The sequence below is a fragment of the Myotis lucifugus genome, unplaced genomic scaffold (assembly GCF_000147115.1).
Source record: "Myotis lucifugus unplaced genomic scaffold, Myoluc2.0 scaffold_3, whole genome shotgun sequence".
Taxonomy (NCBI): Eukaryota; Metazoa; Chordata; class Mammalia; order Chiroptera; family Vespertilionidae; genus Myotis; species Myotis lucifugus.
Window position 1 is genome coordinate 25,531,583 of NW_005871051.1, and position 26,675 is coordinate 25,558,257.

Below are 26,675 nucleotides of genomic sequence, written 5' to 3' on the forward strand. Positions count from 1 at the left end.
GTCCTAATCTCTTCTTTTTGGAAGGAACCAGTCATATTGGATAAGAGCCCACCCATAGGACCTCACTTTACCCTTAATCTCCTCCTTAAAGGCCCAATCTCCATATACAATCACATTCTGAGGTGCTGTAGGTTAGGACCTCAGCATATGAATTTTATAGGAATACAATTTAGCCCATGACATCCATCCAGTCCTTCTCTAGCTGTTCCTCCAACTATTTTCAGAGCAGTCTTCCTTAAACATTGTTTTCAGAACTCCACAAATACTTTTTTGATGCTTACTATATTCAACTGATTATCCTGGAGGACAAACAATATTCATTGAATAATGGCTGTGTGAGCAGGTTGGCATTGCACATACAGAGGCATATAGCTATAGTTCATGTGCTCTAGGAAATAACAAACTACTTAGAGAACTAAGTCTGTTATTGTCATCATCACTATCGTCTTCATCGTGAACAATTTATTGAGCATTCAGTAAAGGCCAGGCCCCATTCTAAGGGCTTTGCAAAATGCAGTTATCCTCACTGCTATTGTTATTCCAACTTTATATTTGAGGAAAATTAGATACAGAGAGGGTGATTACATTGACCAAGTTGGGCCAGCTAATTAACTAAAGAGTTGAAAGTTGAGCACAGATCATTTGATTTCAGGACTCGACCTGTACACACACATACACACACACACACACACTATCAAAAGTGAACCACAGACAACCGTGTAGACCAAGCATGTCAAACTCTCGGGCCACGGCCACATGTGGCCCACTACAAATATTTTTGTGGCCCAGCCGATATAACAGTATGTAAGAAATGTTTTAATAAAAATTTTGTAACTTAATTTTTACAATATCCTGTTATATATAATTATGAATAATGAACTACAACGTTCACTAATGACTAATTATTATAATTGTGTTGCATTCATTTCCCTTACGTGCCTTACGTGCAGGCTCACCATTTCTCTCCACTAATACTAATAGTGAATATTTTAGCAGCCGATTGCCATGTCATTAGTCTTGGACTGACTTGTTTGATGTGCGCAACAGGAAATATTTCGCTTTCAGAGAACAAGAGAAATAAGTTTATTTGTGTTAAGCTTATTAATTTGTGTAGTTATTCAGTGTCTGGTAAGTTAATGTTCAAGAAAAAATATTAATTTCTATTAAAATGTTCAATTACTCACTTATTTCAGCCCTTTATATTCAGCATGTCTCCATTTCCATAGAAACCTACATTTCTTCAATGAAAATTGAAGCTTTTATTTTTTTGCTCCCACATAAACTTAAACCTTGTTTATTTGGCCCATGGTAGCCTTTGAGTTTGACATGCTTGGTGTAGACAGCAAGAGGAAACCCTGTATTGCTGGCTCAGATCCTATTCCTGGTTCATCTACCTCCCTGACTATGGGCAAATAGTTTATATTATTTATAACTTTGTTTCCTGTTCAACCTCACTTCAATAATAGACAAAAAATAAAAGGAGATGTGCTATGACTGAAAGATTCTATTATTTATGTTGTGATTTTTAAAATTTAACTGTTGAAAGATCTAAAATGATACAACAGATATTCGACAACACTTATCCCATAGGATTCCCGTCTTCAGCTGGTATTCAGGTCTTCCTCTGGTCATTCATAACTTGTTCCTATTGGATCTATACTTCTCCTTTGCCTTAGTCTTCACATCTATTTTCCTCTAAATAGATCATTTTATAGTTTACATACCTTTCTGAATAGTCTGAAGTCCAATCCAAAGAGAGAGATTGTAAATAAACAACAAAGTAAAACATAGAGAGCTGATATAAGGGATCAATTCAGCCTTCTTTACGGAGAGTGAATGCAATTATTCAACCCCTTGTTTTCCTACTGAAATGAGAATATACATATAAATCTAGAATACTGCTATCACAGCCTAAATTCCAAGAGGTTTGCTTTGCTTGACTATACAATCCCTGATACTATGGACTTTGATTAAAGACATTTCTTCAGCATTTGGAGGAGGGGAAAAATGATATCTTTATTTTACCATGAAAGATTATTATTTATATTATAGAGTCTCTGCTCTGGTCAATGCATTTCTTACTTTATTGAATTTATACTCACACAAATGGAAATAACACCAGCAAAGGAGGGAAGGTCCTATCATTCATTTTAATTAAATCTTATCTCAATAAATGTTTGTTGCTTTTATCATTTTAATATTGAACAAATGGCAGGTTATATCTAATAAATGTGTTTCTACAGGAGATTCAGAAAAGAATCATTATAATTTCCAGACTAAATTAATCCAAATATATAACTCAGGGGTGACAAAAGGTAAGTTCACAGGCAAGGCGAATCTTGGAATTTTCGGCTCCACCCCAATCCACCAGAGTGGGGGGATAGACAGGAAATGGAGTTAATAACTGATCATGCCTACATGATGAAGCCTGCACAAAAACCCCAACTGTACAATGGTCAGTGAACTTCCAGTCTGACAAACACAAGGAGGGTGATGTACCCCAACTTCACAAGGACAAAAATTCCTTGACTCAGGACCCTTCCAGACTTCACCCCATGAATTTCCTCATTTGGCTTTTCATCTCTATCCTTTATCATATTCTTTAATAAACAGGTAAATGTAAGACTTTTGTCACTGAGTTCTGTGAGCTCTTCTAACAAATTAATCAAACCCAAGAAGAGGTCATGGGAACCTCCAGTCTATAACCAGTCAATCAGAAGCTCAGATGACAGATAGCCTAGGCTTGCGACTGTCATCTGAAGGGGTAGGGGCAGTCTTGTGGGACAGAGCCCTTAACCTGTGGGATTTGATGCTTTAGGTAGATACAGTTAGAATTTTGTTAAATTGTTGGATACCCAGCAGGTGTCTGAGAATTGCTGGTTGGTGTGGGGAAAACCTCTACAGATTTGATGACCACAAGTGTCAGAAGTGAAGTGTTCCCTGCAAAGGCAAAGAAACCCACAGGAGAAAGAAACACACGGTAAGGAAGAACTGGGTTTTCTCTACACAGAAAGGTGGAAAACTAACTTTTAGAAGTTCTTTATTCGGAAAGAAAGGAAAGGCATGTTGAATTCCCTAGAGCTCGGTATCCTCATCAGTAGATGGGATAATGAAAATGTCCATGTCACAGGGCTGTGGGGCGTGGAAGTCCTTGAGCCAGCACAGATCTATCTAAGTGCTAGGGAAAAAACATTAAGCTCACTTCCTCTTTCATATGCTCAGGTGCTAACAAAGGCTGATACACCTAGTAGCGTGGCTGCCATGCACAGCAGTCCTTGGTGCAAAGCCAATCTTGAATACATCATTTTTTGCAATTATAATTTTTAGATGCACATGTTGGAAGGAAATAAAGCTCCTATGAGCGGGCCCAAATTCCTGTTTTCTCTGAGGGCCGCATAAATGGGCTTCTGCTATGGAATGGGCTCAAGGTCATTTTGTTGCCAGATAAACACTTCTCAGGCACTAAAATAAAAGTAGTTTTGTTTATTTGGCACAACAGCTGTCTGAGAATGGCTCAAATGCCACCTGCCTCCCTTGTCGCTAAACGAGGGAGACATGAAAACCAAACCAAGGCTCAGATTTGCTGCCAAATTTGATAAATCTCACCTCTCCCAACCCTGGTCCCTGTTCTCATACCCAACACCTCCAGGAGGCACCTGACTTCTAGAATTATCTACTATTCTCTTTCCTACTGAAATCAACCCCTGACTGAACTAAGTTATTCTAGTCTTAATGACAGATAACACCTTAATGGGATACCATTTTAGGGCCATTTGCATTTAAATAGGAAATCATGCTGTAATTACATAGGAATGAAGCTCAAATAGCAGGATTGCAGGCATCCTGCCATGCGGATGTATCAAGGAAATTTGGGATGAAGGAACCTCCCTAAATATCCTTGAATCTTACACCAAGTAGGCACCCCCCAACCCACTGCCTTCTGTCCAAAGGATGGGCAACTTAATTGTACCAATGTCAAGTCACTTTTATTTTTTTGAAGTATTTTTTAAAAGGTGTTTTCGTTCCGAAATAAAGACCTTCAAAACAAAACATTTTAAAAAATTATCTCCCAGTACTACTGCTCGTTGGTAACTATGGTTTTGTCATTTTTTAGAAGACCCTTTTATTAGTATCCTTCTTGGAGAATAATTATATATTCATGAGTATTACTGGCTACAGTTGATATTTGTCAACAATTTTATTTAACTACAAAATTAAAAATACATTTAGCTGAGAAGTGCTTCAAAACAATAGGTAAGAAAACAAGGCAGTTGATTGCCCATTTCTTTTGTGGTTTTTTAAATATATTTTATTGCTTTCAGAGAGGAAGGGAGAGGGAAAGAAATATAGAAACATCAATGATGAGAGAGAATCCCTGATCCACTAACTGCCTCCTGCATGAGCTCCACTGGGGATTGAGCCCACAACCTGGGCAAGTGCCCTGACTGGGAATTGAACCGTGACCTCCTAAGCCAAACCAGCTGTTCCTAATTGCCCATTTCTGTAGCCAACAGCCCCAACTCTTGTCACAGGATAGATTTTAAAAGCAAAACAGCAACAAACAAAATGTTAGCATATAGAGTATGTGCTATTGAGTTTGATTCAGAAATTCAAGTATCAACTTTCTCCCAACAACTGTCTTTCAAAATTAGAACTCTGAGAAGGAAATTAAACATGAGTCTAGCCCCAAATGATTTCCACTAAAGTCAGTTAAGTTCAGTCATGCAGGCCAGAAGCATTCTTGGGTAGTTCAAAAGAAGATGAGTGGAAGCACTTCCAAGGACAACAGGGCTGGAATGCCAAGGGCAACAGGGCCATTGGAAGGTGGCTCTTGATGGAGGAACAGAAGCCATTTCCATTGGTTTATACATCACAAGTGCCACCTATAATTTGTAAAGTTCTTTACAAAATGCTTCTGTGGTAGGCAGTTAGACAGACAGGAGCAGAACAAGGAGATGGGCCAGGTACAGAAGGTCACCAGGGTGGAAAGCCTGGGTGCCTAGCAACAGGCAAAACTGGAAATTTAAACCAATCAGAATTTTATGGGGTATATTCTATTAGATTGCACAATGAATTATTCTTATGGTAGAAGATGGAAGTATAATATGATAATAACCTAAATATGGAATCTCATACTTCTTCCATTTTTATTCATTTTAGCAACCTAAAGAAGCCCTAAGACAAAAGTCAACTTTAGCTGCTGCTTCTGATTTTAGATAGCACAACATATTATCTTTTCTATCCCCAAAATCTTCCATGTGTTCAGAGAAACTAAAAATAGAGGAGCAGGCTATGATTGAAAAATCAATGAAAGTAATTCAAGCTTAAAGAAAAGTGACCAGATTCCAGTACAAGTTCCCACAGTCTGTGACCATGGGCTGTGGGACAGTCACACCCTTAATCTAATCAAACTTCCAAGTAGCCATGGCCTTTGCCATTTGTCTTGCTGAAGGTTCTTTTTCCATTCCAGACCCTACAAAACTTCCTGAGCAGATTGCTTCATCATCACTTCAACTGATGCTTTCCTGATATGTAGCTCATTCTTTTAATATTTTAATGTGCGCTGACCATTAATTCCTCTTGCATCAATGTTTAATTTGCCTGGTTTATATAATTTTATTCAACTGTCTGTTACTGACACCATCTGATGGCAACTACCTATTATACTTTGCTTATCAGCACTTAAATATATACTAAATCAAACCGAGACCAGAGAATACAAAGAAAAAGGCTAAAGGTAAAATGCAATGAAGCAAGCATGTAAAGAAATGGAAATGGTTAGTAGATAGAAAAAGAAAAAACATGGTAGTGAAGTTAGGAAAGCACTTACTTATTAAATTATAATGTGGAAAGAGAATAAAAAGCGAAAAAGTAAATTTTCTAAGTTTTTTCTAGATGTAGACACTAATACCCATGCATAATTATTTGTGGAATGTATGAATGCTACTGTATAAGCTGCCACCAGTATTTCTTCTATTCATGTGCTTCATTTTCCCCTAGTCTCCTGCCAAAATATTGTGACTGTGCTAAAAACAGATGTGTGACAGTTCTGATGTCCTCCATAATTAATGACCTTTGATTCTGGACAGCTCTGAAACATTCCACATTTGCTGGCCTCTGCTGACTCCTAGAAGGAGTCAGCCCTTGTCCTCTGTGCCCTTCTTTCCACACTCAAGCGTTACATGATATCCCACTGCACATGTCACATAGTCACCTCTGTCTGAGGTTGAGACACAGCTCGAATTTCCTGCCCGGAATCTGGGTGGAAACCAAGTACAGTCATAGAGAGAGGGTGGATTGTGTTCAGGGCAGCAGTCCAAGGGCCTGTGGTAACCTTGCTCCATTTATCCATCACTGCACAGCTGTTGTATTCCAGGGAGAGCTTGCTCGTTCCTTTCTGGAGCCAGATTCTTTTTCCCTTATTGGTTTGGAAATATCCTGCTCAACTGCAGAATTATCATTAAACTACAAAATATCCTCCAGTGTGAAGTTGGAAAGGATTAATGCTCGTGGCTCATAAATGCTTATCTTAGCCTCAAAAATGCCCCTTATGTCAAGGAAGTGGAGTACAGAATGAGGTCCTTCTTGCTGATGATTAACAGACATGGAGGTTGGGCCAAGTTTCTTGGGATTATTCTTGGAATACAAGAAGGCAATCTGAAGGAAGAAACCCTTACAAGGACTCAGGTCAGTCTGACGGGTGTGGGGTGATGATGGTCCTACCCTTTCCTCACAGAGGTGGTGGGTTCCTGGCCAGTTTCCAGTCGAGGCAATATTTGAGTAGCATCTTCTCTGAATCTGCCTTATCTCACATTCCATAGAAATAAACCAAACTTTTGAATGGATGTCAGGCCAAGAATAACCTGGGATTGAGCAGATATCCCAGTGCTCACTTAGCCTGGACCAGTATCAGGTGGCTCAGGTGAACAGAGTCACCTGCCTCCTTTCAGAGGCAGAGCCATCTCCAGTCCCCAGGAGCTGGACTATGTTATGTCTGCAATGATTTCTTTCCCTATAACCAAGATTGCACAAAGGTGATATGACTTCAGTTTTGATGGGAAAATTAAACGTGTTTTTTTTCCTAAGACATAAAGCACAGAGTATGAGTTTTTAGAAAACAAAATAAAAAATAACAAAAATCTTTCTGATCAACATTATTAGTCATTAGGAAAATGTAACTCAAAACTACAACCAGATAACACTGCACGCACACTAGGGTGGCAAAAGTCAGAAGGGAAGGGAAGGGAAGGGAAGGGAAGGGGAGGGGAGGGGAGGGGAGGGGAGGGGAGGGGAGGGGAGGGGAGGGGAGGGGAGGGAAGAAGGAAAGGAGAAAGGAAAAGAAAAGGAAATGAAAGAAGAGAAAAGAAAAGAAAAATAGCGAGTGTTGGTGAGTATATGGAGAAGTTTGAATTCCCATGCATCACTGATAGGAATGTAAAATGGTTCTTTGGCAACTGTGAGAAACAATTAACATTTCCTCAAAAAGCTAACATAGAATTGCCATATGATCCAGCAATTCCACTCCTTAGGTATATACCCAAAAGGACTGAAAACAGATATTCCAACTAATACTTGTACTCACATGTTCACAGCAGCACTAGTCACACCAGCAAGAGCTAGAAACGATTCAAATGTCCATCAATCATAAATGGATAAACAAATTATTATCCATCCACACAATGGAATATTACTCAACCATAGAGAGGAATGAAGTACTGACACACGCTACAACATGAATGAACCTCGAAACATTGTGCTAAGGAAAGGAAGCCAGATGCAAACTGTCACATATATCATTTATGTGAAACATCAAGAATAGTAAATCCATAGGGACAGAATGCCGAAGGATGTTGCCAGGGGCGGTGTAGGGGATGGGGAGTGACTGCTGAATGGGTACAGCGCTTCCTTTGGGGAGATGAGAACTAGATAGATGTGGTGGCCACATCTGATTGTACTGAATGCCATTGAATTGTTCACCTTAAAATGGGTTAAATTTGTATTAGATGAATTTCACCTCAATTCTTTAAATTGTTTTAATACTCTGTTAAGACTGGTGCCTGACATCCCTTGCCTCAAAGAAGGGAGTTTTGTTCCTTTTTCTGCAGATCTCTGCACCTTCTCTCCCACAACTCCTTTTGATTCCATCTTCTCTGAACCTTCCTCCATTAACTACACCCCTCCCCACACCTGTCACATCTGCCAGTTTCTTTCCTTCTGTTTATTTCAATGTGGCACATCTTCTGCTCTAGAAATAAAAACCCTCCTTTTGACCCAGTTGCCCGCTCTCTCCCTCCACTCCATACCAAACTTATCAAAGGGCAAGGCATGTTGGTGACCCAAGTCCCTCCTTGCCCCTATGATCCGGCTTCCTGTCCACCACCATAGCTGCCCTCCCAACAGCAAGATCCTGGCTGGATTCTCCCACCTCCTGCCCAGGGAAGCAGCCAATTTTCTGAAAGGCAATCCCTTCATTTCCTTGCTCCTCTTTACTATCTAAAGAGCTTGCAACAATAACCAATGAAAAGGTTGCAGAAGGAAAAATGCCAATTTCACTTAGAATGTCCTTGAAGCAGTAAAATTAAAATGTGATGAAATCTCAAGCCTTACACATCTTTTTAACATTCTAGTAACAAAACGGAGGGGGAGAAGGGAACATAAAGCATTCCTGCTGCTCCCCAAAGCCCAGGGGTTGTCTCAGTAAACACATGCAGTTCTTTGAGTCAGGACCTAATGATCCCATTTTTCATGGAACACCTTTTCTCCTTGAAAGAAGGACTCACAGGCAAACTAGGCTTCTTCGGAATTGGCCATTCAGCAGACACTTTCTCTCAAATGAACCGAGGAAGATTGCCACTTCAAGGAAAACAACCAGTAGTTATTGTTGTCAGAGATAACATTTGAGCTTTAAAAGCCTTAAAGGAGAAATTAGGATTTTGGAAAACTTTTATCTTTCATTATGAGCTTGACAAAACCCCAATACCTAAAGACAATTTTGATGAGATTGGTGGTGATATTAATCACGATGTGATTTTTAGGATTATTATATAATGAAAGGTATCAACATTTGAAAGCTCTGTAAAAGTCCATTACTTTCCAAATGACCAATCTGTGATGTTATAAAAACCATTCATCAGTAGGAAATCCAAAATGCAGAACAGACCAATGGATTTTAATGTACCAGAGTACAAGAGATCATTGATATGGTTTCAGATTCCACATTCAATTAAACTTTATGAATCTGCCGCTTGTCCAGTTCTCGAGTATTTTCAAGATACTCAATTATCTACAAAGACTATTAAAACACTTCTCCTCTTTCCAACTGAGAATCTGTATGAGGCTCAATTTTCTTCCTATACTTCAATCAAAATAACGCTTCACAATAGATCACATATAAAAGCAAAGGTAAAAACCCAGCTCTCTTCTTTGGAGCCAGATATTAAAGAGATTCGTAAAAACGAAAACGGTGTCTTACTTCTCACTAAATTCTTTTTTGCTTTGGAAAATATAGTTACTTTTCATAAAGAAGGTGTCATTTTTGATAATATGTGATGGGGTTATTAATTAAAAGCAATAATAAATATTTAATACCTTAGTTTTAATTTAATGTAATAAATATCAGTAGATGGAGCCCAATAACCAAGAATTCTTTGGGGACCTCAATGATTTTGTAAAATGCAAGGGAGTCCTAAGACCAAAAAAAATCAGAAAAGCACTGGGCTAAGTGAAGTCAAACATATTTGTAAATAAAAGTGCAAACACCACATCTACTGGAGGAGTCTTCACATGAGTCTGTAGCTATCAGCAGAGAATGGGGGCCATGGCCTAGAGCAGTCGTGGGCAAACTATGGCCCGCGGGCCGGATCCGGCCCGTTTGAAATGAATAAAACTAAAAAAAAAAAAAAGACCGTACCCTTTTATGTAATGATGTTTACTTTGAATTTATATTAGTTCACACAAACACTCCATCCATGCTTTTGTTCCGGCCCTCCGGTCCAGTTTAAGAACCCATTGTGGCCCTCGAGTCAAAAAGTTTGCCCACCCCTGGTCTAGAGACTGAGGCACAAGGATGGCCAGCAGGGAGCTATTCTGAAAGGGAGGGGAGATCTCTCTAATACCAGGAAGGAACCTGGACTCTGTCTGTCATTAAGACACATTCTGTCCAGTTGGGGGGAAGTTATGCTGGACAATCCCCTAACACACCACAGGTCATTCTGAATTACCTAACACTCCCTCACTGGAAAGATAAGCTGCAAAGGCAGGCTGCTTTTAGAAGCTCAGAGGATGTCACGAAGGAAAAGACAAATACCATCATCAAACTAAAGCTCCAAACTGTCAGACTTCAGGGAGACAAATGAGTCCATTTGTACTTTTTGTTATTACTATTTGCACTTTAAAGCTATATTTGAGGTAATTGTCAAAAACAGAAGTCCATAATGGTTTCTTTCCCCCTACTAATATGAAAGAAATACCTCAAATGGGCACTGACTAGATATTTAATTAGAGGAAGGCTGCAGAAGTTGATGTTTTAGAGATTTGGGCATCAGGTGAAGGTCAAGTTCAATGATTCCCGACGCCAGTGTTTTGACTTTCAACATCTGGAGAGCAGGGAGTCAAGTGGTTTTCCTCCCCTGTGTTTTTTGGGGGTGAAGCTCCATGCCTGACACATAGAGGTGCTCACAGAACGCTGGGTGAGAGAATGGAAATGTGCAGAAATAAATGACTATCCAAGATGAGGAGTGGCATAAACTCCTTTGGTGTGTGTGAGCAAAGCACCGCGATGCTTTCCGGATCCCTAAAGGGGATGCCCTCCTCAGGCAAAGCCATTCAGCTTCATTATTCCCAGCAGCTCATGCTAAGTTCACTGAATTATGGACTGAAAAACAGGGCAAAAGGATAAGTATTTTATGGAAAGACAAGGAAAACAGGCCTGCCAAGTTCCAAGTGATGGTTTTCCTTCTCTCAGACATCATTTAATCAGTGGCTTATTTCCATGTTCTAAAAATTATTCATTGCAATTTCAGAATGATAGTTATCTGTCTTTGATGCAGACTCATGAATATATCGCCTCTGAGGGATATAAAGTCTGAGGGATATAATGAACTGGACAGAACTGTGAGAAAAGGGCTCCACACCTGAGTGCCTAGGATACAGTGAGGCCCTTCTTTGATTTTTTGAGGAGCTTCCTCTGCTCCCCTCCCACCCCATTTCTTTCTCACAGTGTTACCGGGTCACAGTCTTTTTTCAAGGTCTCTTGAGGGCCTTTATGTTTGCGCTAATGACAATCAAAAGATGAGCTCTGAGAGAAGTGATGGGTGAGAGAATGTAACATCCATTCCTGCCCTCCGGCGCGCTGCTACTGCCTGAGAGAGGTTCACAGAGGATTCAAACCAACAGAAGGATGGCATCAACGATTCCATTGGTTCCGATTATTCTGACCTATTTCCTCTGGAAATGACAGGGAAGGGATTGGCAGTGTTGCTTAAGGAGGTCCTCAGTGGTGACTACAGCGTCCTGGGTCACACTGTCTGTGAGAACCTCAGAACAGAGACTATTTTCCATCCGTGACTTTATCAAATGAAATTCACCATGCCCTTCCCGTATTTAACTACCAGATAACTCAAATTACATATCAAATTATATATCTAACTCAACACTCGGAGAACTGGTTTCCCATCATATTTTTGTTCTTTTGTTTGTTTTGTTCATTCAGCTCATAGGCACCTTTTCAGCATCATCCATGCGGACAGCACGCGCTATTTGTTACAATGGATGCCGAAGGAAGCAGGCACAGATCACAAGATCAAGGAACTCACCTGCTGAGACTCCCCTGGAAAGCCCAGTGATCCCACATCTGAGTCAGGCCTGTGTCAGGGCTCACAGAACACACCTGCAACCCCTTCCCACAGCCCAGCCTGCATCACCAGCACCCTGCCCCCACAAACTTCCAACTCTGTCTCAAGGGCCATGTCATCTCTGACCAAATGTGCATCTCCTGAGCCTTGGCCAGTACCAGGCACATGACAGACAATAACTCTTCAGTGAAGTGAGTACAAATAATAATGGATGTAAAGAAATAAAAGCATACATCAATACTCATGTGTCTCATAAGAAAAATAAAATGCAACAGGGTTTTAGAGGAGGGAGTCTACACTGGGGATTAGGGACAGCTTCCGGAAGCAAAAAGAGTTTGAGCTGAGACTGGAGTATAGTTAGGAAGGCGGGAGGGCAGGGGCACAGAGTGGGGGTAGGGTGGTGTGGCAACTAAGGATTCGAGATGGAGGGAACAGCATGTGGAAAACTATGGAAACCAGAGGGAAGAATGAGATGGGGGTTAGGAGGGGGACGCCCCTACAGGGATTGTGAGAGGAGCTCAGGTTGGAAGCTGGAAAGGGTGCTCTTGAACACAGCTGAGGCATGCTCCTCTCTCTGCTCTGGGAATGAAATAGAAAATAAACAAACCTCAGAAATGAGAATTTACTTCGAGCCCTAACAAAGAAGCACATGCTTTTGAAACAGGAAAAAGGATTAAGTAGAGGGGAAGGATAATATCTCCTGCCCAGGCCACATGGGCTGGAGAACAAGGACAGCAGATGTTAACAAGTGATGAATAAAAAACAACTTCAGGGCAGTGATTTATTTCCTATAAACCAAACCCAAGCAGAAGAACTCGGCCATAGGAAGTCTAGGACTTTCTAGAACTTGAGCCTTTGACTTCTAAGAGCAAGGAAGGAGGTAATAGAAGGTCAGGAATCTTCAAGAGCCCAACATGCTAGTGCTTTTCTCATATGCAGGCCAACCCCTGGAGACAAAATTAAGATACAGGCTCTAAGGGGAATTATCAGTGGCTCCCAGCCATGATGTCAGTTCAATTCTCTCTAAAAACACAATCTGAATAGTTAGCTCTAATATCTGATCCAAATAGCCTAACAATGATGGATTCCTAAGCTAGTGCTAGAGAGATTTCTAAGGAACCTTTTAAGAATGAGGGCCTGACCCCACTTATCTATCAATATAAATCTGAGCCAACAAATAAGACAGTTTGGGGATATGTATTGAACCATTATATCATTTGTCAGCAGTTATCTTTTTTTATTAATTCCACGTGACCTTGAATTTATTAACAGTGAAATCCCTGAATAAAACGATGTTGCATATTTGTGTTATGAAATCAGCAAGAATGGGAAGAGTATAAGCACTATTTCTGAGGCCTCTATTTCCAGAATTATGGTCCACAACCTACTTTTGCATCAGAATCACCATCTATCTAACAAAAGGCATCATAATCTGAGTGAGGGGCCTGGAATATGACTTTGTGTCAAGGGCCTCGGGCAAATATTAGGCAAAGTAAATTTTAAAACTACTCCTTTAATTCTGTGGGCAAGGAATGCAATTGAGTAGAAAGGGTACAACAATGAATTGGAGAGAAATTTTTGTAATCGTTAATTTTATATGTCAACTTGGCTGGGCCATGGTGCCTAGATATTTGGTCAAACATTATTCTGGATATTTCTATCAGGGTGTTTTTGAATTATATTTATATTTAAATCAGTGAACTTTGAGTAAAGCAGATTGAACTACATAATGAGGGTGGGCCTCATCCAATCAGTTGAAGGCCTGAATAGAACAAAAGGCTGATCTCCCCAAAGCAAGAGGGGATTCTCCCAGCAGTCTTTGGACTTCATCTGCAACATCAGCTCTTCCTTGTCCACCAGTAGACTGACTTTGGACTTGAACTGAAACTCTTTCCTTAGTCTTCAGCCCACTCGCCTCTCCCCAATCAAATTTTGAACTCACTGAGACTCCACAATGAGTGGATCCAGAATGAGCCAATTCCTTAAAATAAATCATAAATATGTCTCCTATTGCTTCTGTTTCTCTGCAAAACCTTGACTAATACACATCTCTTGCTCTTGGGAGACAGGGTCCATGGAACCTAACTGAATCTAAAGAAGACTTAAGGCCCACACCAGCAAAGAGGTCTTTGTGACTCTCTGACACACCTTTCAGATAATTAAGGAATCATCAAATAGGCAACAGCCAACCCTGGTGACAAGATACAAAGAGAAGCAGTGGCCAACAGTCCAAATATTTCATAAAGAAAAGAAAACATCAGTCAACTGTTATAACAAAAGGAGTTTTTTAGAAGGTAGCTCCCTACCGTGCTATAGTAAAAATTTAAAAAGACCTTCCCAGGATGGGGCCATATCTAAGAACAGCAAGTTTACTTTTATCACAAGTCACCCATCAACTCAGAACTGTGAAGTATCTTCTAGCCAAAGTATACGTGACAGAAAAGAAATGAGCCCCATTACCAAATGAGAGTAGCATGGAAATAACAGATTTGCTTTTATTTTTATGGATGATTCAATAAAAAGTTACAAAAATGATTAGCAACAGTAAAGAATTAAACTACCATAGAGTTCTTTCTATTTTGCATTGAGTTTAAGGTTAGACCGTATAACTTCTAGTTTTTGGAAAGAGTAAAAGAAACAAACTTGATGATAACAATCTTGTTAGTCAATGACTAGTAAATTATGACAACAATCACAAGAAGCCACTGGAATTCAAGTAGACACAAAAAAGATGAGCCTCCTTTGCATCCCCACTCCTGCCAATGGTAGTTCAAATCCCCCCATCTTTTTATGAACTATACAGGACTGGCTTCCAGATTGTTCTATCCAAGAGAACAAAGTGGGTCTATGAATGGACATGATAATTTCAGCCTAATCATTTGCTTACAGTCACCAGGGATGATTATAATGGCTCAGATTAGATGACTGCCACAATTTCCTTAAATCCACTGAAGGTACATGTGGGCTTTGACTGAATCAACAACAGCAGAGGCTCCATACTCTAGAAGCACGTGGTGGACATGGGAGGTGGCAGCAGAGGGAGGAGGTGTCATCTCAGGGAGAGGTAAACAGCTATTCAAAGGAGTTGGTGCTCGTAATGAACGTGTTTCCTCTACAGTGATCTGCTAAAATTAGCATGGATTCCTCACTCAGGCTTTTGAGTCATTTTTTCAGTTTTCCAAGTTACCTGCCAGGTGCTAACCACTTCCACAACCTTTTCAATGAGTCAGTTCTAAAGCACCAGGCACAGCCTCTGAGCTAGAGCTTTCATGCCAAGGAGACCCAGGTGGGGCCACATGCCGCCAACATGATGCCTCAGGATAATTCGGTGAGTACTTTATGAATGAAAAGTTTCCCCAGAAGTATCATCCATGTAAGAGAAAGCTCACAAGGAATCTGAACCACATTGTCAGTCCTAAATTCTGAAACAGTCCTCTGTTCCTGTTTAAGACATTTCTCTTTTGCCAATATGATCATTTGAGGGCTAATCAGGCCCCAGAATCATTCACTGGGAATGATAAGAATGAATCTGGGGAAGACCTGTGTGTCCCCCCTTTTCAGCCTCACTGGGGAGCTCTGACATTCTTCCATGGTTTCCATATCTTTTCTCAAGTTATTGTACTCTAGCCTTGACTGTTGCAGAACATTAGTGTCCTTCCCTTTTCCCCATAAAATAAGTTGATAAATGAAGCTTCCTCTCAAGAAAGAGAAGCATTGGGTCCAAGTTGGCTGAGACAGACAGAAATGGACCCACAGGGAAGGTTCGGTTCAGTAAAGGAAACCTCATACTCCACCTCCTGGCTTTACCCCAGGCTCTCTCCCCTCCCCCAGGGATTTCATTTGTGACTTTGGTTTACATCTGTGTTCCTCTTCTAAGATTAAGCAGAAATTATTATTCCACTGCTTTCTTGGGTTCTGACAGCATTCTGCCCCCTCCAGGGGATATCTTACAGAAAAAAAAATGGTATCTTTGAGCCATTGCATTACACCTAAAATACATCAAAATCAGGGGTTTTCTAAGATGGCATGAGCAATATCTTCCAACATCTCTTTTTTCAGTTACCCCATTCCTTCCACTTATCCAAGTTCCCACCACTGTTACTGAAGGTGCTGGCATTACCACAAGGAGGTGTCACCACAGAAAATTGACCAGTGCTACCCTTAAAATTGGACTAAAACAGCAGTTCTCAACCTGTGGGTCGCAACCCCTTTAGGGGTTGAACAACCCTTTCACAGGGGGTCGCCTAAGACCATTGGAAAACACATAGATAATTACATATTGTTTTTGTGATTAATCACTATGCTTTAATTATGTTCAATTTGTAACAATGAAAATACATCCTGCATATCAGATATTTACATTAAGATTCATAACAGTAGCAAAATTACAGTTATGAAGTAGCAACGAAAATAATTTTATGGTTGGGGTCACCACAACATGAGGAACTGTATTAAAGGGTCGCGGCATTAGGAAGATTGAGAACCACTGGTCTAAAACAACTCATACTCTTTTTCTATTGAGGGACCCACTTTACTTAACATGAACTCCAGTGTAAATAGGTGTAGAACTGGGGAGAGGGAAATGGAGGTAAGCATGCCGGACACAAAAACAGTGAGTGCTAAGAGTAGTGGATGTGTCCTTTTGGAACAGGCTCCCTTGTAAGGGTTAGGATTAGGGTCTCTCGCTCCTGGCGTTCAGATGGCGCCTGGGGTCCATCTGCCATTGCCTTAAGGGAGCCCTAGACTGATGGCAATTGGCCTCAGTGGCTGCTCTGGTCCTTTTCTGGTCTGACTCCTTTACCCCATCACTAACCAGAAAATGAGGAGAAACTGTACTCAGCCCCTGATGCCTGCCCCTTGACCCCTGCCCCTGGGACCTGAACTACGGGGAACAAGACTCAGGTCCCCCACAATATTGACAATGCTGGTCCACAAAGGTCAAAAATAATGTCGGCCTTCTGGTCCCTGCCTCTTCTCCATTCCTTCTCTTATTTTCACTTCTATAACTGTTATTAGCACAAGGGAAATGCAAAGTCTAAGGAGGAAATTCTGTAATAACTGGGAAATAAATGACTCTGCTTACCTTTCCTTCCTTCCATTTCTCTTGATTCTGCTACCAGATATGTTGACGACTTCTCACAAAAACTCTGGTTCTACCAAAGCAAGAAGGGCTAGCACTGCACAAACTCATTGTAATTACTTTAGAAATCATATGGAGATTTATATATCTGTGTGTTGCATACTGGCATATAATTGAAACCAGAAATGTGGGGGGCTTCTTAAAATACATTTATATCAATATATGTTTCCCAGGCTACCGGCGTCCCCTTACCTCTGCTGGCTTCGTGGTGCAGGCCCCTTTTCCTGAGCACTCCAAGTCATGCGTACGGCTCTCCGATGGAGCACAGGTGCTGGTCTTCACCACCAGGGTCAAGCGCAAAGCCGCGATGGATTTAGTCACAGAATCATTCACAAAACCTAAAAGGAAATGGGACAAGAGGAAATGTGAATTTTACCAACATTCTTTTTACAAGACTCTGAATTTATTTTAGGCAGCATTCAAGTACGGCCAAGATGATGAAATGTGTTAAGTTAGGGCCCCGTGGTTGGCAAACTGTGGCTCTCGAGCCACATGCAGCTCTTTGGCCCCTTGAATGTGGCTCTTCCTAAGCCTTAGGAGTACCCTAATTAAGTTAATAACAATGTACCTACCTATAAAGTTTAAGTTTAAAAAATTTCGCTCTCAAAAGAAATTTCAATTGTTGTACTGTTGATATTTGGCTCTGTTGACTAACGAGTTTACCGACCACTGAGTTAGGCAAAAGAATAAAGCACACACAGTAGCCTCAGGCCTTTCAGGCAGCCACTTCCCCATGAGAAACACCCAAGGCCAACGAAAAGGAGCGACTGCCACTTCGGTCATCCCTTAGACCCGTTGCTCTGCTCCTGCCCTCGCCCTTGGGGGCCGCTCTTTCTCTCAAGTCCATCCCTGCTCTAGCATGTTAGAATTCAACTTCCCTGATTTAAACCCATTTTCTCCCAGGAAGTCACCTGCCTACATCTCCCAACACTCCTGCCTCCTGGTTACCGGGGGTAGTCATAGCACTAAATATACCCCCATTACCAGCCTTCCTGGGCAGACTCTGTGCCTTCACAGGCGGACATGCAATACAGGTTGGTATTCTATGTTGGGTTTATCAGTGAATAGCTTACTTCATCACCAATCTGGCTACACAATATCAATTTAACTTATATGGCTTTAACCAACTAATAATACAGGACCAATGGTAGTTGAATATTGATTGCAGTATCATTGATCCATCATATTTATCATTCCATGATCTTTGTCTAGTATGGCTATTTATAGATAGTAAGTAGAAATAAATAGGAAGTAAATATAGTCTCCAATTGGAATAAAGAAATAAATCCTGTAAGTATTTTGTATCAATGATATAATTATTTTACTAAGAGAGTGTCTTTTTTTCTAATAAGAATATTCACTTATTTATATATAATTTTAAATTTCAAAATAAATCACTTATAATTAACACCTCCATCATCCAGGAGAAGACTGTTGTGTTACCCATAAATGCCCTAACCAGTTTGGCTCAGTGGATAGAGCGTCAGCCTGCGGACTGAAGGGTCCCAGGTTCGATTCCGGTCAAGGGCATGTACCTTGGTTGCGGGCACATCCCCAGTAGGAGGTGTGCAGGAGGCAGCTGATTGATGTTTCTCTCTCATCGATGTTTCTGGCTCTCTGTCCCTCTCCCTTCCTCTCTGTAAAAAATCAATAAAATATACTTTAAAAAAAATAGTGCTCAAGACCAGGTGGTGAAAATGATTCTAGACAGTCATGCCTCTCTGAGCCCCAAAGTTCTCATGTGTTAAGTAAGGATAATGGACCCAAAGTAGGGTGACTATAGAATTTATGATCAAAACTGGGGCTCTTCTCAGATCAAAACAGGGTGCTTTTGAGATTACAGTTGGACACAGGCATGAAGTGAGAGGACAGTCTCCTGCTCCTCCTGTCCTGAGGAACATCCAGAGACCAGGAACCTGCAAAGTGCAGTCTTACATTAATGCAAGAGATCATTTTAACAGGCAGAAGATGGGTGCAAAACAGAGCAGAAGACTGAATCCAACTCACAAGTGTCAAGGTTATGATGGGAAATGAATGCAAGTCAGAGTGGAGTGGAGACACACCTCAACTCCTAGTTTGGAATTAGGAGGCCAGTGTCTCTTGGTGTGTCGGTAAAGACTGGTGCTGCAGGCCTGACTCAGGGTGGCATTTTACATCCACAGAGACTAGTTGCTTTCTTCCTAAGATTTCCTATTGAGGACTTTATGGTAAACTGGCTTTAGGACAGAAGAAACAGGATGGTTTAGGCAAAGGCACCTCCTCTGTAGAGTTTTCTACTTCCTCCATCAGGGCCCCGCACTAGATAGATACCTCACACCTCCTCCCAGCCACCTTCACACGGCCTGCTCGCCTCTATTCTTTAAACGCTTCCATGAAGCCCCCTTTGTCTGGCCTACTCATCTTTCTTCCATCTCCTAGCTCAGATCTCACCTTACTCATGAGCTTCTCCTCAATATCCCAGCCCCCTCGGACCTCAACCCATCCATCTCAAGTACATACTATCACATACATGTCCCTGATTAGTTTATGTTTTGGGTGGTTTCTTGTTATACCACCTTTACCAAATCTTCCTGATGGCTAGGGACAAGTCAGAGAGGTGGCAAGCAGGAAGTCAGGATACGGGTGTATTCAGGGTGTCCCAAAAACATGTATGCATACTTTAACAGATCAACTGATGTTTCCTTTCAGCCGGAGTAAGCTTGGAACAAAAGAAATTCATCCTAAAATGCTTTTGGATTTTAGGGGGGACACAGGGCATCCCCAAAATTTTATATACACTTTAACAGCTGATAACTCATTTAATTTTCGCTCCTTTTCAGATTTAACTTATTTGAAATAATAGGTGAAGCCATACTAAGTTTGAACAAAGGAAATGTATTCATTAGACTTTTTATGGGGATACATGAAAGATAAAGTTTATGGTACAAAACCGGCAACAGTTGACTAACTGAGGGCGCACAAATACTGAACAAAGTGATTCTTTTTTTTTAATATATTTTATTGATTTTTTACAGAGAGGAAGGGAGAGGGATAGAGAGCCAGAAACATCGATAAGAGAGAAACATCGATCAGCTGCCTCCTGCACGCCCCCCATTGGGGATGTGCCCGCAACCAAGGTACATGCCCTTTACCAGAATCGAACCCGGGACCCTTGAGTCCGCAGGCCGACGCTCTATCCACTGAGCCAAACCGGTTCTGGCCAAAGTGATTCTTGATGTTTGCAATTTCATTGCTTCGGTCCAGTGCCTGGACCATAACAGTCATCAGTTTGAAAACAGGCATTGATAAAAATAAATTATTCATTCTATAGATTCTTTTAAATTTTGAAAATGAACTGTATGTTAATAAACACTGCCTTTATAATCATTTCAAGTGTGTATGCATTACTGGTGGACACCCTATATATGAGAGAGTGGCAAAGGCAATTCCTGAAGAGGAGTTTCCAGAATGTTTTGTCATCTAACATGAAGCACAGCAATTATTTGAATGCATAGATCCGTTTCTTAAGGAAATACTTGCTTATTCATTTGTGATTAGCCTTGATAGGGACACAGAGCCTGGAACAATGTTGGGATGCTACCAGAGTTCTTATTCAAAAAGATATTTTTACACATAAAATAATAGAGGTCAATCAGATATCAGTAATTATAAAAGTGTTTTTCATACCCTTGCTATTATGATTGAAATCTACATCATCTGTCTACTTTCTAAGCATTTAGACCACATAATGCTTTGTAATTCTGTTGAAGAGACCTCCCTCCAAAGATTATTTTTTAAATTCTATTCAGCTATTAAATGTACTTAGCTGGTAGAAATTCAAATGAATGCACAATTAAAAATATACATGGTGTAGTTTTCTAGATAATTTGCTTCCATTATCTCAATGACCATTTACTGAGCTCCCATCTATAAACCAGGGGCCATATTAAATGCTAAGGTTACAAAGATGAGTCACCCCTGGTTTCTGCCACACCAACGTTCAGTGCAGAGTAGTGGGCCTTTGATTGTTTTGAAAGCAGAAGCTACATAATTTTGCAGGGGCTTTTTCCACGTACATGTTTCTGGGCTCCAACACAAATGATTCAGAATCAATAGTCTAGGATGGGCCCCTGGCAGGCATGTTTTCTGAAAAAGACTTCCTAAATAGTTCTGACACATGCTTCCAGTTAAGAACCACTGGTCTGGCAGAAAAGCTAATCTAAATCATGCAAGTAATATTATTATTAAGGTAACAACCACCCTGAATCAGAGGCATGTAGGTGAGCCTATGAAAGCACATTTTATTCATCTATTTTTGAAAGTTCTGCCAACTCTGATTATTTAGACAGAATTGATATTCTTCACAGGTCTCAGAAGTTCTTGGACACAACTCTGATAAAGGTTCCTATATAAGCTTTATTTGCTTAATAAAACTGTGAGTATTTTGGCCCTAAAGTCTCTTAGGGCCAAATTGATTAAAGAAATCAATCTTTGCAATAGTGTGTCACACACTCCTATGTAATTCCTAATTATGTCACCTCATCTCCCAAAGGGAGTCAACAGAATAAGCATGCTATTTTTGGCAATATACTGCTCACACGATGAGATCAGCGCCTGGTGGCTCCTTCCAGGTCAGAGTATAATTTCAGTAAGTTGTTCACACCTCTCTTTGACCATGTCTAAGGGAAAAGGCTTGGACTTCCTCATCGTGAAAAGTAATACTGTCCAATTTAACTTTCATCAACCTGCAGCTAGGTAGGGAGTCAAGTAGCCCCTGGGAAATGCCTCATGCCAAAATCAGGAGTTGTGCCCTTTACAAAGGGACAGCAGAAAAAATCAGAGTGAAAAAGAATTCATCTTTTACAAAAGAAGTTCTTTGAGGCTGGATTCGTGGTCATTTGAGAGTTATTGAAAGTCAGTGTGATTTTTTTTTGGACACAGTACTCATACCAATGGACACTTCTAACACACTTATAAGAAATGCAAAGCAAAGGGTCATGATTTCTTTCTTCTTTAATGGTGTGATATCAATATGCACAACATAATTCCTGACCCAGGACTGGATAGAAAAGCTTCCTCACCCTCCACTGGAGTCTCTGAGGATGACACTCTGGTTCTGTCTGCAGAGACATTTTAGAGTGGGCTTTGGCAACGCCTGCATTTTCTATAGTCTTTTCAAAATCCAAGGCACTGACGTTACACAGGCTATGAATTTGCTCCAACTAAGACTTGATTTAAGTTAAAAGCAAGAAGGGGAAATAAAAGAAGGAGATTTATAAAAGAAAGGAGAGAAAAGAGGAAAGAGAGAAAGGGAGGAAGGAAGACTAGGCCGAGAAAAGGAAAAAGAAAACCAAATCACAGGTTAGAAACAGCATGAAACAAGGAAAGGAAATGCTTACACAGAAAACAAGTGAAGCAGAAATGGAGAAAAGAAAATGAAGGCTTTCCATCAAATGCTTCAGGGACTCTTACACCTTTTATCAAAGGACATTTTATCTTCTTCTCATTTTCTGGGCCTTATATTCCTCATTGCAACCACAACAAATGTAAAATTAGAGTTCTTTGAAAGTCATTAAAAATAAACATTTGTTTAAATCATAATTGTGCACAGTTAAAGTCTATGGTTCTGATTATGAGACTGATATACTGAGTCACCCTAAATGGAGAGACCATGCATTCCATGGGGTGAGGTGGGGAAAAGTATAGGGATGGAGGGAGAGTGACCTCATTCATTCAACATTCAGTCATTGTTTATTGAGCTCCAAGCAGGAGGCAGATTTTAGGTTGAACACTGAAAGCTGAGAAAGTGCCAAGGAAAGAGCTGAGGAGGTCAGCGTGTCAGATGGATGAGGACATCAGTGTGTCAATGGCCAGCGTCTTGATGAGGATAGAGAGGCAGGAGAGACCTGATCACCGGGGGGTCTCATGAACCTGAGTAAAGATTTGGAGTCCATGCCAAGTGCAATGGAAATCCACCAAAGGGTTTTAAACGGGGGAATAACACATGACTTATGCTTTTTCAAAGATCACATTTTGGAGGAAGAACCAAGAAGACTTTTGTATGTGGAATAGGAGAGAAAGGAAGAAATCACACATAGATAGTATAAACATCTTTGTGGGTGGTGGTGGTAGGCATGTGAATCAAAATTTCCATTGTGAACATATCAAATTTGAGACACTGATGAGACCTCTCCTGAAATGGAGCAGTCAAGTTGGTGGACAGATGTAGGACAGGTGTAGTTATAAATGTTAGGGCAGACGCTTTAAATTTGGGTCTCATCTAAATATAGAGGTATTAAATCAATGGGACACGGAGAGTGAACTTAGGGAGAAGAGAGAGAAAAAAAACAGGGCCCAGAAACAAGCTTTACCAGCCAACATAAACTTAGTTTTGCATAGTTATCAGCCCTTACAGAATCATACTAGAAAAAATAGCTACAACAGAAATGCCTATATGATTTTTCCATTGTGGGACTGATAAGGAAAGATAAGACTTCTACATCATGAAGAACATAAAGAACTACAAGTGGGAGGCTGGGGGCCATGCAAAGAAAAAGTCTCCAAGACTCTACACAGTTCAACTCAAACTTCAGAAGGAACGAAAGAGAAGAGGGAGGGATGGAGGAGGGAAGATATGGCTTGGGAGACCCCTTCTACTTGCTACGAAACTGGGTGATTTCCCTAATGAGTTTTAAAACTGTAATGAAGGCAAAGTTTCTCCAAAGGTTATCCAGGAATCCGTTCACACTCTGGAGTAACTGGTTATGAGGACAAATAAAAGTTGGGTTTCCTTCTCCCTCCTCTCAATCCTTCTCTCCTCTGCTCACCCCCTCCCCTAACTTACACACAAAGACTCTGCCTGGTCCGCACCCCACACTGTGCTCATTAACACAGTAATAAAATGTTCTGCCATCATTACAGTCCTTTTAAAACAGTGACTTGGCCAAACTCACCTCCCTTGGGGCCAATGAGAAGCTGAAAGCCCTGAGAGGGGTCCAGTCATTATCTCTGGAATGCAGTGGTGTGGTCATACATCAGTTAGAGCAGAGATGGCTGGCTCCAGGCCATTAACTGTTGATTTTACCACTTGTCTTCTTTAATATTAACACTAAAGAGTCTTAAATGGACTCTGTCGTTACTACCTCATTGGGATTAATAGCAAATGAGATTTGCATTTCTCACCTCAGTGGTTTGGCTAAAGACCATTTTCTTTCCTGTTAAAGGAAAGCATACATGCAAAATAAAAATTCTGGCTGTAAATACTTGAGCAGTAGGTATTGGAAACAGACTGCCTAGTCTTCCTATTAGGACTGGTGAGTCATCTGGCACAAACCTATAACCTATAAAAACTGTCCATAGTTGGGGTAGTCCCATGGCTGGCATGAGATAGGCATGAGAAGTGTGAAATATCACAGATTCCAGATCCCATTCCACACCCCCTCCCCCATGCCCACTGTTTAGAAGGTAGGATGGAGGTTAGTGCAAAGCTTAATAAGTTGGTCAGATCCCTGTGGATTTGTGACTCAATACTTGTGGTTTGTGGAACAAAACTTGAGAAATAAATCATCTTTTGACAATGCCAAGCCAGAGACAAAAGCAAAACAAAACAAAACAAAACAAAACACAGAAACAACCTTGAGGCAGGGAGCAAGCCTGAATGTAGACCAAGTTCAGGGCAACATGATATAAAATGAGGCTTACTAATGCACCCCCACTTTGTAAAGAACGCAGCTATCCCCACAGTGCACATATGCAGAATGCTGGCAGATCAGGAGTTAAGGAGAAAAATTAAATGAGCACTAAAAAAGCTGTCACTACACCAGGTACTAACGAACGATGCCTCATTTGCTGAAGAACGTGCCTGGCCACACCAACCCTCCAGGATCTCATTCACAGTCTTTTTACTTTTTCTAATGAATCTTTCTTTAAATTTCCATATAAAAGCTGGATTTTGTTGTTGCTTGCTTGCTTGCTTGCTTTTAAGTTGTGATGCTTAAGGTAGTGAATTGCTTTTTACAAAATTTTCTCATACAGAATATCTCATTTTCTGGGATGTTTGGGTGAGGTATGGCCAATGATGCTTTTGAATTGAAAGACACAATGGCACATAACAGCAACAGTACAGATACCTCTACCAATGTCACCCAGCTAAGTCATCAGGTAGGTTACGCCTAGCCAAGTGACTGAAAAGTGCACGTTCAGTACAGTTCAGCCTTGAACAACATGGATTTGACCTGCATGGGTCCACTTACATAGAGATATTTTTCAATAAATAGATAGCTGGCCCTCTGTATCCCTGGGTTTCACATCCACAGTTGGGACTCTCTGGATGTGGAAGGCCAACTGTATGCATTGTTCTATGCCATTTTATATAAGGGACTTGAACTTCCTTGGACTTTTATCTCTATGGGGTTTCCTAGAACTAATCCCCCATGAATACCGAGAAACAACCAAAGTTTTAGGGGAGTCAAAAGATATACACAGATTTTTTACTACATGGAATCAGCATCTGTATCCCTCACATTGTTCATGGGTCAACTATAATATCATTTTCTCTAAATAAAAAGAAATTGTAAAGACAGTGGTAAGATATTATAAAAGAAATATAATCCACTTGCTATCACCTGAATATAGATTGATTTTTTTTCTCAACAAATCTTGCTGTCAGATATAGCAACACCTAAAAACTACTTTCCACTTTTAGCATCTCAGCATCATCCTCTGTCTATTCACCCTGCAGAGAAACTGCAAATTCTATATCAAAACAGAGGCTTAAAATGAATTTAAAAGTTTAGATTGAGAGTTCTTAGGCTGACATTCTATACATTTCCAAAAGAAGTATCTATTCCCACAGTAAACAGTTGCTAGCACAGAGTGCAGTGGTTTTGTTTAATTTTATTATTTTATTGTTTTAATTTATTTTACATTCACTATTATTTTGTATTAGGAAATATAGCCAAAAATATTGTAATAACTATGTATGGCATCAGGTGGGTATGAGAAATATCAGAAGGAACATTTTATAAAGTATATGATTGTCTAGTCCAGCCATGGGCAAAATACTAATATTTTAGTTTAATTTTTTTCAAGGTGTTCACTCTACCACACTCCTTCTCCATTAATATTAGATTATGTAATGATGTTTACTTTGAATTTATATTAGTTCACACAAACACTCCATCCATGCTTTTGTTCCGGCCCTCCGGTCCAGTTTAAGAACCCATTGTGGCCCTCGAGTCAAAAAGTTTGCCCACCCCTAGACTCTAGTCACTATGTTGTACACCTGAAGCTAATATTTTAGTTTAATTTTTTTCAAGGTGTTCACTCTACCACACTCCTTCTCCATTAATATTAGACTACATTACTGATCCTAAGTAAGATTTGAGTATTTGAATGTGGGAGTAACTGCTAGTTGGTATCTATTCTTCCCATATCCCTTAATAATAATAGAATTGGGAGTTTTTGCTGGGGATGGGGCCACCAGTGAAAGAGCACGCCTCTTTTCAGGGCCTTGGTGGCAGGATGAGTGGCACTGTGAATATTTAAGAAGATGCACATGAGCCCCCCACACTCACACTGGCTCACGTGCCACAGTGAATGGTGACAGCCAAGGCAGCCTGCCTGAATCTAGAGACTAAATCTGTGTGTGGAGGACGTGGAGCTGCCCATTTAATCCTGGACCAGCTCCCTTGAGACTGTAACAT

General features: G+C 40.5%; 1 protein-coding gene across 1 annotated transcript in view; it reads right to left on the reverse strand.

Moving 5' to 3' along the window:
- The window catches only part of DNER (delta/notch like EGF repeat containing), a 154,350-nt gene that overhangs the window by 87,671 nt on the left and 40,004 nt on the right, over positions 1-26,675 (reverse strand). The window contains exon 5 of the mRNA XM_006082776.2: positions 17,185-17,330. Coding sequence (XP_006082838.1) covers positions 17,185-17,330 — 146 coding nt within the window. The remainder of the gene's footprint in view (positions 1-17,184; positions 17,331-26,675) is intronic.